Source organism: Arachis ipaensis, chromosome B9 (genome assembly GCF_059453495.1).
Source record: "Arachis ipaensis isolate K30076 ecotype BB chromosome B9, ASM5945349v1, whole genome shotgun sequence".
NCBI lineage: Eukaryota > Viridiplantae > Streptophyta > Magnoliopsida > Fabales > Fabaceae > Arachis > Arachis ipaensis.
In genome coordinates, this window is record NC_142444.1 from 147333839 (window position 1) to 147347243 (window position 13405).

The 13405-nt window shown below is 30.1% G+C and overlaps 1 protein-coding gene across 1 annotated transcript; it reads right to left on the reverse strand.

The window, feature by feature from the left end:
* Positions 1-2162: 2162 nt before the first annotated feature.
* Positions 2163-3440, reverse strand: LOC148546718 (uncharacterized). The gene is made up of 5 exons (XM_088500476.1): positions 3345-3440; positions 3177-3269; positions 2995-3096; positions 2723-2889; positions 2163-2277 (listed from the first exon to the last, which is right to left on the reverse strand). The coding sequence occupies exons 1-5, from the start codon at positions 3438-3440 to the stop codon at positions 2163-2165; spliced, it is 573 nt and encodes a 190-aa protein (XP_088356602.1).
* Between the last annotated feature and the right edge of the window lie 9965 nt (positions 3441-13405).

Below are 13405 nucleotides of genomic sequence, written 5' to 3' on the forward strand. Positions count from 1 at the left end.
AGTGTTCTTCATGATCTTCAAGTTGTTCTTGGTGAGTATTCTTGTTTGATCTTGATGATTTTTTGTTTTGTGTTGTATGTTGTTTTTCATATGCATTCTTGAATTCTTAGTGTCTAAGCATTAAAGAATTCTAAGTTTGGTGTCTTGCATGTTTTCTTTGCATTAAAAATTTTTCAAAATTGTGTTCTTGATGTTCATCATGATCTTCATAGTGTTCTTGGTGTTCATCTTGACATTCATAGTGTTCTTGCATGCATTCCTTGTTTTAATTCAAAAATAAAAGAGAAAAACATGAAAATGATGTTTTTAATTTTTTCTCTTGAATCATAAAAATTCAAAAATCAAAAAAATATCTTTCCCTTTTTCTCTCATCAAATTCGAAAATTTGAGTTGACTTTTTCAAAAATTTTTAAAATCAAGTTGTTTCTTATGAGTCAAATCAAATTTTCAATTTAAAACCCTTATCTTTTTCAAAATCTTTTTCAAAAATCAAATCTTTTTCATTTTCCTTAGTTATTTTCGAAAATTATAAAAATGTTTTTCAAAAATCTTTTTCTTAATTTTATCTCATAATTTTCGAAAATAACAATAATCAATTAATGTTTTGATTCAAAAATTTCAAGTTTGTTACTTGCTTGTTAAGAAAGATTCAAACTTTAAGTTCTAGAATCATATCTTGTGAATCAAGTCATTAATTGTGATTTTAAAAAAATCAAATCTTTTTCAAAACTAATTTTTATCATATCTTTTCAAAAATATCTTCTCATCTTATCTTTTTCAAAAATTTGATTTCAAAATATCTTTTCTAACTTCCTAACTTCTTATCTTTTCAAAATTTGTTTCAACTAACTAACTAACTTTTTGTTTGTTTCTTATCTTTTTCAAAACCACCTAACTAACTCTCTCTCTCTAATTTTCGAAAATATCTTCCCTCTTTTTCAAAATATCTTTTTAATTAACTAATTATTTCAATTTTTAAAATCTTAATTTTCGAAAATTACTAACATTTTTCAAAAAAATATTTTCGAAAATTACTAACTCTTTTTCAAAAATTATTTTCGAAAATTCCTTCTCTCTCATCCCCTTCTATTTATTTATTCATCTACTAACATCTCTTCATCAGTGTGGCACGTTTACCATGTTGAGAACCTCCGGTTCTTATTCCATACTGTGTTGTTATTTTTCAGATGCTGGTCGAGAGGCACCTCAGTAGACGTCTAGAGTTTCTGCGGCGAAGTAGTTTACTTTGGGGTTTCATTTTGTTATTTTGATATTATTATGTATAAATGTATAGTTTCTCCTCTTGTGCATAAGGATGCGTTGTTTTTGTACCTCGTAGAGGTTTTATGGAGAACTAGGGTTTATGTATATGCATTTTGGGACTTGGGGCTATGTACATAAATACATAAATATTCTCCGGCCAGCCTTAACTTCACAGGCTGAGTTAGGAGCTTGTTATTTTGTACCCTTGATCCTTTACTCTTATCTTTTGTATAATTATGTTAGTGGATTCACTACAAAAAAGGCGCTAATTTGCGGGTTTTTTTTTTGGTTTTGTGGGAGTTTTTAACCCCCGCAAGTTGTGTAATGGCAGTTTTAAGAACTGACAGAGTTAGGTGTCCTGCGGTTTAGTTACGGGGGTTTTTCTCCCTCCGCAAATTGTGGGGGTTTTCAGTATATTGTGTCGGTTTTCGAAGGCATCCAGTTACCCTATTCTGTGGCGGTCTTGATTGACGTTGTGGGAGTTATTAACCCCTACAAAAATAAAAGACTAAAAACTGGTTTTCTATTTGTGGAAATTATAAACTGCCTCAATTTAAAAATCACTACACAAATAAAACTACCATAATATTTTTATTATGCATATATATAATTTTTTATTTTATAAGATATTAATAAATATGGAAAATTTTAACACTAATAAATTCATATAAAATATAAATGTAATTCATAACTCATTGTAATGAATAATAACATTTTTATATTATAATAAAATGCATAATATCTTAATTAACATTGTCTTCATATATCTATTCCTAAAAATTAAAAATGTTAAAATTCAATAAATTCACAACTACCACTAATAAGTTCACTATTTGAATAAGTTTGTTTAGTAAATAAAATCTAACATAATATCCTAAAAAAAGAAAAAGAATTCACAACTAATCAATCTTTAAAATAACACTAAAGAATGTCTTCACGATTTTCATTGCTTCCACCTGATGATGATGTTCTTCCTGTTGTTGGTGTAATAGTTTCATTATCAATATCATTAGCCTAAAATAAATTAAAACAAAAATGTCAACCTAAAAATTACCAACATTTATAGAACTATAACAACAATTCAAAAGAAAAAAAAATCGAAGTGTAAAAAAAGCATTAACCTTTTCAAATGTCAAAAATATGAACAACAAATTGAAAAGAGTAGAGGTGTGAGGTTAGAATATACGAAACTAACAATGCTAGAATATTAGATTAATGTAACAATTATGATTCATCATAATTTTCAACATGATTAGTGCAACATAAATGCCACAAGAGAAGGCAATTTACCTAAGCTTCGTGGTCAAATATCCTAGTAAATTCAGCAGGAATTTTTCCTTCTTTAGAAAGGAAATAAGTCTTTAGTGCAGTCAATGTCCCATCAAATTTAAACTCTAAACGTTTAAAATTAGCTTGGGAGTAATTGGTAGAAGACATTGAAATTGAAGAATTAGCAAACTGGCCAGGATGATTGGCACCTCTAAAAGTATTAGTAGGTGTAGCTCCCATTCCCAAGCATCGCACCCTACCAGAATGCTCGTCCCCAAACACTTTGCCAATAGCATCATTTGTGGATGGTCCAGATTCAACTTTCTCATTTTGAGTCATAAGTAGTTCAATTTGTTCCTACAATTGAAATTTAAACAACGAAAATATAATAAAATAACATTAAAATTTGTCGGATTCTGAAGTTACATTTTTTACTAAAATAGACTAATAAATTCAACTTACTGCTATATCCCTTGCTTCATCAGTCACAAATGACCCATCTTTCTTCTTATGAGTTTCTATATACATTTCTCCATGGCTAATTTTTCGCCCAGTTTGTAAAAACTATGTAAAAAAATATAAAAAAAAGTTAAGAAGCATAACATAATTTAATAAAAACAAAAAAAAAGAATTATAGTTCATACTATTTCATGTCTTTTTCTTGAGATGGGTTTTGAGCCACCAGTATGGGGAATTGTTTGCTTCTTGCGAACTTCTTTGTTTCTCCTACACATCTCCTATTAAAAAAGAAAAATGAAGGTTAAAGAATTGATCACATATTAATATTAATTTTAAAAGAGAAAGCATGTTACCATTGTAGAAGGTAGAAACCGATATTGAATGAAGGATGCCCATTGATCTCTGTCGATGCCAACTGGGACATTATCAATGATTGCTTGTCTACTCATACATGGATCATAGAACTCATTCCACAACTTAATTCTATGTTGTGACCACTTTTTTGCAAGGCTCAATTTACAATATCGCTTTGCAATGCCCTCAGAAATTTTGAAATGAAATTTTGGCTATCAAAAAGAATTATACATAAATAACAAGATGTCATTATTAATGTATAACTTTAATAGGCATTTGATAAAAGTAAATATTCATAATACATACCTTCAGCAAGTTACTAAAGCACTCTTCAAACCTAGATCGAGGTATACCTAGAGGTCCTGACCACTTTGAGAAATTGATTGAAAATAACTTACAATCAACTGCTAATGTCCCTAAATATCCAGCAAGCAAACCTTGGCTTTCCCCAATAGCTTGTTGATCTTCAAAGTTTACAACAACTTGCTCATCTCTAGATAGGTTATCCATTTCTTTAACTTTTAGCCTTCTAGTCTTAATAGTTCCATCTGTGCCTTTATTTACATATAAAAAATAATTTATGAGAAATAATAGGAGATTAATAAACTAAATTAGTGACAGATATTTCCTATATAAGTTTTAAAAATTTAAACTAAATTAATTTTTGAACTAAATTAAAAATTTAAAAATAAACTCTTTGTATATAAAATTAATTATATGTAAGAACAAGTAGAAAATGTTTCCTATGTTGGGGAATAAGCTTAATCAAAGTAATCTAAGAATACTTATTACTCCTTGTCTTGTCTGGTGAATCATAGGTGATATTGATATATGAGCAATTTTAAGTAACTTTATATATGACACACCAGTATATATACAGGATCAACATATAATTTGTCAAAGACGGTAACCTAATAAATATTTTTTATTTGAATTTAGAAAATGAGAAACTTGGAGAAGTGGTATATATTATATTCCAGTTTCCAGATTTGTTCATATATATAGTTGGGACTGAAAAAAATAAAATATTAAGTAGTGGAATATGAAATTTAATTAGTTTCGTCACACTTACCAATGGCCAAATTGGGCTAAATTTTCATACAATTGAAATTTTTAACATATGGCTCCAACTAAATAAACTTTAGCATCATTCAATCATAGCAATATAGAACAATGAATGATTGGAACTATATATCTTATGTTATTATTTTATTATGTGGGATGTGATACGTGTAATGAATCTATCTGTTAAGAGAATATTAAAGAAATTTTAAACGCATTACAGAAACCATAATTGAGTAATTAATATTAAAAGACAAATCCTTCTATTAAATTCTTTTTCCCAATAATTAAAATTGAAAAACGATATATATAAAAAATATATATAAAAGGACTTGATACTTTTTTAAACGAAATTCATCTGTATTGTAGAAATCCGCCCTCTCCTTATTTTTTTGTTGTAAGAACACTTTAAAAATAAACCAAGTTTATTAATTCAAAAAATTTATTTAAACCTGCCGAATAAGTATACAACTCAAATACTTATTAATTCAAATACTTATTTTTTTTTCTCTATTTTAAAATAAGTATCCTTTTTAAAACTTGACTTATTTTAAAACAGAAGAGTATAATGGAATAAACTTGATTATTTCAAAACACTATTGATTAAGCTACTTCTATAAAGGATTCAATTTTAAATATTGAAAACATGTGTATTTCCACAAACTAAAAAATGCTATATATAATTTAAACTTATATGAATGAAAAGCATTAGATCTATACATATTGGCATACTGTATATTCAGAAATCATTCGATCACTTCTCTACTTTCATACAAGAAATTGCATAAAAAAATATAACATATAAAGATTGAAATATAATCATCATTTGCATTTATTTAGAAAGCAATTATCTAGAAACTTAGCATGAGACAATAAATTTATTGTGCATCGTACCTATTGTCTCCACTGTCCAATATTTAGAAGATTGACGTCCACCAAAGTGCTTAGTATGTTCTTGGAATCCTTGGTTAGGAAGTGAGTGATCCTTAGTACTATCCGGATTGCCTTGCATTATGGAATCATGATTAGGTGGTGAGTTATCCGTAGGTGAATTGTGTACTATGTCCTCATTAGATTGATCAAAACCCCTTTCGGGTTGAGGAGCTGATTTCAGCGGATTAGTAAAACGTTTACACTTCGGTATTGCTGCAGATGCATTTAACAACAAAAAATTTGATAAATTAACTCAAAAAGCATGTTATATTCACACAAAATTAGGCTAAAGATAAACTTTATGAACAAATCAAAGGATTAATCATAACCTTAAATTAACAAATATAAGCTTAAACCTTAACAAATATAAGCATGTAACTAATGATTTGTTATTAATTAGTAGTACATGATAATATGATTCATACCACTGATAATAACAACTGTGAGTGATTGTGGCACTGACTCGTATATATAGATGGCAAGGTATTCTATGGAGCTTTCAAGAAGAGTTTCACTACATGGACTTATCAAAATAAGTTAAAACTGAGTATTTCTGTTTTTTATATTCACAATTTAATCATCTAGATTTTTTCATTCTATCTACAAATTTAGCACTTAACTTTTCTTAATCAATTCCCACAAATAAAATTTGCAACATTGAATTCTACCTGACAGGTTAATTATGAAAAAATTCAGCTCTTGGTATAACAAGAATAAGAAAAATAATTTCGTTCAGTCTAGAACATCATGCTAGGTATAGGAGAGAAAAACAAAAAAAAGTTATTTATAAAAATTAAAAACTTTAAATTTCTCATATTAGATTTGCTTAAAATTTTCTCAGCAGATTTTAATTGAAAAATGAGAAAAGTCCAAGTTAATCAAGTATGAAGTATTCTTTAGTTCAAATGATCTTAGAGTATCTAAATACCATTTCATCTTTCAACAAGCTAAATATCAAATTCAAAAAAATCAATAACATCTAACAAATTACTAAGATATTATCTTCAATCTCCACTCACAGAGTTCTAAAAAATTATTGATCTCATCAAGGCCTATAGCTAAATATCAATTGAAGGCTTATGCTAACATTTTTTTGTCTTTTCTTTTGATGTATTACTAGTTCATAGTCCTCCAATTTTCTATTAAATAAGCCTACGTAGTAGAAGTATTCTAGTAGCAATCAAAACTATTAATATACCATATATAGTACTGAGCCAAGAATTTAATTAAGATCTTAAGATGTTGTCTTCTTTTTGGAACCTAACTAGTAGTATAATAATAGATAGATATAGATAACATTTTATCATGGTAACATGGACTTAAGAGTCAAATTGATTATATAATCTTGATATATGAGAAATAAAAAGAAAAGAATATTACAAATTCATCAAAATTTATTGTTCTTTGTTATTAATTAGTGATTAATATTTAAAAGTATGAGTATATTGTTAAATTAAAAAAATTAAATTAACAACTAAAATAATAATAAAAAATAATAAATGTAATCTAAGATTTCTCACAAAAGAAAATAACATGGTGACACCAATAAAATGAAATAAATTGTGTGGTTTAACAACTGGCAAAACGGCAGTTGCGGACAGGAAAGAAAAGAGTAGTGCAACAGATTTGAATTGGAAAGAAAGCTTCTAGAAGTTATATGAGCAAGCATACGTATCAACAAAAATTGAGAGAAAGAGATGAAGCATTGAGCAAACACATTTTGTGGGAGTCATTCTTCCTCTTTTTCACAATTAAGTTATTATTCTAGATATATATTTAGTAAAATTTCACCATTATTGAGAAGTGATGAGAAGACAGTGAGTTGGATAAGAAAAGTAGTGAATATATTTTATGTTTTCTATGAGAAGGAATAACCAACTCTGATCCAAATTGTTCAGCCACAATAAGTCATTCAGAAAGAACTGACAACAGATATAACTAGATAACCAAATTAAATTAACTAAACTATTTTATGCTTTTATCTACTCAATATCTTTGTTTGTACTGAGAAAGAGATTGAAAAATTGTAGAAATAGAGAGAGTGATCATTGTGAGAAGTGAAGAATAGGGAAAAAGTATTCAAAGGTTGTGTCCCGTATAGGATTCATCCAAAACAAGTACTGATATATTAGCAACCACTAAATCATGGGAAAAGTTTAAGCAATTGGTAATATAAAATTCTTGCATAAAATAACATTTAATAAACATTACACTTGCAATTTGCAAGTGACTAAGTTGTATGAGAACATACATATGATATGAAATCTCTCAATTTTTCAAAGATAACCTTATCCCCACATGGTTATGTGTGATCTCCATCAGAAAGTGATGAGTTATTACTGAAAATCACTTGTATCATATACAACAAGTGCTGGACATGTGTGCTCCGATCTAATAAAACAACACCCCATTGGCAACAAATACATTTAAAGAACATTGAAAGCACTATAAGCTCTAAGAACAGACATATACTGTACATCGAAAATATTGTAGTCGACGCACATTACAAATTCTTTTTTTTGGTGAATTCACTTTTCTTGTCTATTAATTATTTTTTTGTTCCTTCTGTATTCAAATGTTTTATTTCTGTTTTCCTTCTATCGATTTAATATGAAGTTTAGAAAAAAAAAGTAAAAACAGAATACGGAAGGAGTACATAATCAAGAATCAGCATTGAATAGGGACTCAAGCAGCAACTCATTTAAATGAAGGACACATTAACCTAAATAAACAAAGCTCTGTATAACCATGGCAACAAATCTCTCTTTTATTTATCACACATGCAAATTCAAATATGAGTATATGAACCCTAACAATTCCCATCTGTATATGCTACCAAATTGTTACCTTTTGTATAAAAGCACAGCTGCCACTATGAACGCGAACAGCAGCAGCAAGAGGAACCCAAACCTGAACCCGAACCTGAATCCGAATGCTTCGCAAGGAACAGCAGCTTCAACACGCGCCCGCTAACAACAGCAGCAACACTAGCGCGAGGCAGAATGATGGACAATAACAATCAATGAAGAAATTCAAAGAACAAAGCAATTACAATGTTAGGAGAGTAGGAGCAAAAAAGGGTGGGAGGAGGAAAATTTGGGTTTCGCGGGAAGAAGAGATTTTTGCACCTGCGAGATTGTGTGGCCAAATTGTTTTTAATTTAAGGGGGTTTTTAAAAATCCTAATATTTAAAATTAAAACTCCCGTTAATAAATTTATTAATAAAATAACAGAAAATGTTTTGTTTTCAAATTCAAATTTACAGGATTTTTTTAAAACCTCCGTTAACAAATTCCTATAATATAGCCTTTTTTTGTAGCGACTTTAGATTTCTTCGTACGCAAGTAACCACGTTTTCTGAGCGCTGCGCTTTTATATTTTGTGATTTTTGCTTTACCTTTTCTTCAAGACTCCTCGTATATTATATCCTTTTAATTATTATATTATATATACTTTATTTTAGAAGTTGTAGCGCCTCGCCACCTCTATTTTACATCCTAGGTGAAAAGCTCTGTGTAGTAAGGTGTTACAATAGACGCCAAATTTAGTGTCAGAGTTACCGCCGGAAAAATCCAACGGTAGCCACGTTTAATGGAATATTGCATTTTGGTTATTTGCACCGTGTTACCGTTGGAAATATCCACCAGTAAATCCGATGGTAATCGTGCCCTAAATTCAAATTACGAACCATCTCCCCTTCATTTCGAATTCACTCTCTCTCTCTAACCTGTCACCTTCGTCTCTCTTTCTCTCTAACCACTCACGCTCCCACTTTCTCTCTAGCCTTCTCATCTCTCCTTTCCATAAACCTCCTCTACTGCCACCGCAAATGTCGTCGCTGCTGTTGCAATTCTCCTGCCGCTTCTGCTTCTGCCGCCACTGCACCTCTACCCCTCTTCTTCGTTTTCTCTTATTTTGCATTCAAGGTTTTTTGTTTGAACTCTGTTTATTTCAAATTATATTACTTCAAGTTAGTTAATTAGTTAGTAAAGGAGGGTACTGCTCTGTGCTGGAACTTGAAGGGCTATGTTGTGTACGTGGATCGGCACCTGTATCATCATCGCTGTCCCTAATTATATCAACAGGCTCCTGGTCTGAGTCATCGTCCTGCATTGCATTCTCAACTGGATCAGGTTCTCCCAACCCTACAACATCTAGATTAATGCCAGAACCATTAGCCACCTCATATGTCTGCTGCCGGACCGAACGGTTCTCGAATGGTACAGAACCAACTGCTTCCGTACGGTCTAAATCAACCGCAAAGGAAGGAGATGCAACGTACGGAACAGTTGGTGCAGCCGTAGCCATCGAACTAGAAGCACCGCCCATGGCAGTCGAGTGAGGAATCGGAGCTAATGCCCCAGAACTATCGACACCGATCTCTAACTTCGCATACAGCTCGTGTAGTATGACCTCTGCAAAACTCCTGCGATAATGAAACAGAACCCGAATATCTTCATCAGATACTATCACAAACGTATCATACTTCACACTGGTTGACACAACTGCGATAGGGATCTTTTAAAATAACTTCTTCACTCACTTGCTCCCGAATACCCCAAGCTTCTGCAATACGCTGTTTTTTAGATCTGACGAGGTATTCGATGAACTAATAAATACACTTAAGGGTTCTCTATCAGTGAACTTCACACCGTATTTCTTGCTTCTATGAATTTTTCTAGAACAATGCACTAGCACTTGAAAACTCTCATCCTCACTTGCAATTATAAAAATGATCCTCTTCAACACAATTGATTTCACTGTGTATATATAGATTTTTTTACTCCTTATAAACCGTAAAAGGAGTAAAGAGAATTATGTATGCATCCAGTGACGGATCCAGAAAATTTTGGTAGTGGGGGTAAAATTTATATAACATCATAATAATTTTTATAATAAAAATAATATGTGTATATAAAAAATTAAATATTAAATTATCTATTAACCATTATATATATGTGTATAAATATATGTATTGTTTAACTTATTTTTAATGTGTATTTTATATTTTAATATATATTTTATACAAATAATTATTTTTTATGTACATATAACATGATTATTGTTATGATTATATTTTATTATTGTAAAATATGATTAGCCTTCAAAATATCTAATATATAAATTACAATATTAAAATAGTAATTTAAATAATAATATATAATTTAAAATTCTATTGTTTTAGGTTTTATATTTTAAAAAATTAAATAATTTTTCTCTTAGCACTACCATCCAAATTTCTCTCTTTTTATATATATTACTAAATAATTATTTAGAAATCCACTTTCCAACGCAATTAGAAGTCGACTCTTATTGATATTTATAGTTAAAAAAGTTCTTTCAATTAATACAATTGCTATGCAAAAATTAAAGCTAATTTAAAAAGAAGATAAATAATATTCTTTTGAGTTGATTTTTAAAAAAGAACACTAATTTCGTTTAAATTTGAGAATTAATCATTCTAACGAATTTCTAATATAAAATTTTTAAATTGACGATTAAGTACCAAAAGTTGAGTAAAAAATTATTGTGGGGTCAAATTTAATAATCGTCTAATGGGGGCAAATAAATATTATTATCATATACTACTAAAAAAAATTTCAAATCGTAGTGGGGGTGCTTGCCCCCACACCACTATACATAGAACCTAGGGGTAGCAATGGGTAGGGTAGGGTAGGGTTTGGAGTCAACCCTAACTCTACCTGTGGGTTGAGATTTTTATATAAACTCAACTCTACCCTACCCGCGGGTTGAGAATATCTCAACCCTAACCCTGCCCGCTCTTAACCCGCGGGTTAAAAAAAATACAACGTTATTATATAATTTGATGATAATTTAAAATAGAACTGACTTTTATGTAAAAAAGTTTATTAAATTATCAATTAATGATATTCTTTTAATGACTAAGGATCTTTTGTATTTAGTGAGAAATCTTTTGTTCAACATCCACTTAAAATATATTTTTATATAAGTATATAACATATACATATATAGGGTGCGGGTTGGTCGGGTAGGGTTGAGGCTCAACCCGCACCCTACCCTACCCGCTGCGAATCGGGTTAGTAACCCTACCCGACCGGATGGGGTCGGGTTGGGTACCCGCGGTAGGATACATATTGCCACCCCTAATAAAACCGTTCCTGTATGCATCGCTTCTATTCATAAACCGTAAAAGGGATATCACGGTTTATGTGATTCTACTAAAACGTAGAAGGAGTTTCACGAATTATATAAAATAGTAACAAGACAAACAAATAAAAAATTTTCAATTATTGTATTTGGATAAATTTTTCTTCCATTTATTTTAAGAATTTTATTGATATGTGTTCTGCTGATATATTTCAAGTGTACTATAAAGTTATCATATTAAAATTACTAAAACTGCAGTAAATATAAAATTATAATTATATTCCTAAAATGTGTTTTTAAAATACAAATTAATTAAAATTTTTAATTATTTTTTTTCGATATCATTAGGATTTATAAAATCAGAATCACCAATAATCATCTCTTGTAAGATGTGCCTCCCACGTGGCAACACGTTGCACAAGAAGACGATGGCCGTTGGATCAAGTACTTCATCAGTATCCTAACCCGGCAACTAATTATATAAGGTCTTTGGTTGTTGCACACAGATATCCATTTTCTGTGGAGAGATTCTAATTTTGTAATGTCAGCGATGAAAACGGAGGTAATACCTTTTTAAAATATGGGAAGACGGAAGGTGTCATCTGATGTCATGTGATATAGTTTTGAATTTTGCATTTGAAAATGCATGTTTATAAGCACATGATGAATACTAATAGTCATCTTAACCTTTTTTTTAATACAATTATAAAATATACTATATCTTAATATGATTTTGTCGATCTACTTAAATAACTTTCAATCATACTATATCTCAATAATACTCTCTAAATTTCCATTGTACACATTATACAAATATTTTATTGACTTTTTATATTTTTTCTTTTCCCTTATTATATACAAGATAAAGTTTATTTATCGGTGTTAAATAAATTAAAAAATAAAAAAAGATAACTATCAAATTTAAATTAAAAGATTTTTAATTTAACTAATATTTATAAATTATTCTAACATTTTTTCGTAAATTCAAGTGGAAGCTATAGTAAATATCTTGTTTAAACACTAAAATACTAACATACATAAATAGAATTATAGTAATTTCACATGCAAATAAAATTGAATAAACACTCAATTTGATCTTTGTGCATTTTAAATAGGATATGGCGATTTTTGTTGAAAAAATAAACCTGTTTCGATTTCTGTTTCTAATATGTGTACTGTGAGTCATGGTGGCCCTTCCATCATCTCTCTTCACCAAATTTAACGGAAGAGATCTACGTGGCACTTAATGTTGTTGATGTGGATGCTAAATCACTGTTAATTAAGTAAGGTGTTGGCGAATGAGGAATGGTCAGAGATCAATTCGCAAATTGGCTCCCTATAAACAATGGTCAAGGGTCGATTTGTTCTTCTATGGACAATAGTTAGGGGTTAAATTGTCTCTCTTTAAACCTCTAACTAATGAATTTTTGGAAGTTGTTACCGTTTTTGAGACGATAACTTTGACCCCATGAATTTGTTTTTCGCGCATTCTTTACTATCAGATAGCATAATATGGACAACAACATGGTCCTAAGACAAAAGAAAAAGTGTAAAGTACCATTTTTGTCCACAACGTATGGGGTAAGTCCTATTTGTGTTCCTAACATTTAAATCGTCCTATTTGTATCCCTAACGTTTGTAAGAGTAATTCAATGTTATCCTGCCGTTAATTATAGATCATGAGCTTTAGTTGGAGTTCTAAAAATCTCTTCTTGAAGTTAGAATACTAATGCTGGATCAGAACCAATGATCCACTCCAGATAATAACTCATTAAAAGCTTAAACTGTTCATACCCTGACCCAAAATATAAACCAGACCCAAAGCAGAGAAAGCCCAGAAAACAGCTACCAAGTAACCGACCTCCCAAGAGGTCAGACAGAATGCTACAAAGTGATAACAACCCCCCTGAAGGAGTTATAACTGCCTCCCCAAATC

Bases quoted from the DNA above. Each gene is read 5' to 3' on its own strand.
- LOC148546718 (XM_088500476.1), bottom strand. From the start codon at position 3,440: ATGAGTAGACAAGCAATCATTGATAATGTCCCAGTTGGCATCGACAGA. The intron at 3,270-3,344 runs GTAACATGCTTT...CTTTTTTAATAG, and splicing joins GGTTTCTACCTTCTACAATG to GAGATGTGTAGGAGAAACAA. The intron at 2,278-2,722 runs GTTTGCTAATTC...AATTTATTTTAG, and splicing joins GGTGCCAATCATCCTGGCCA to GCTAATGATATTGATAATGA.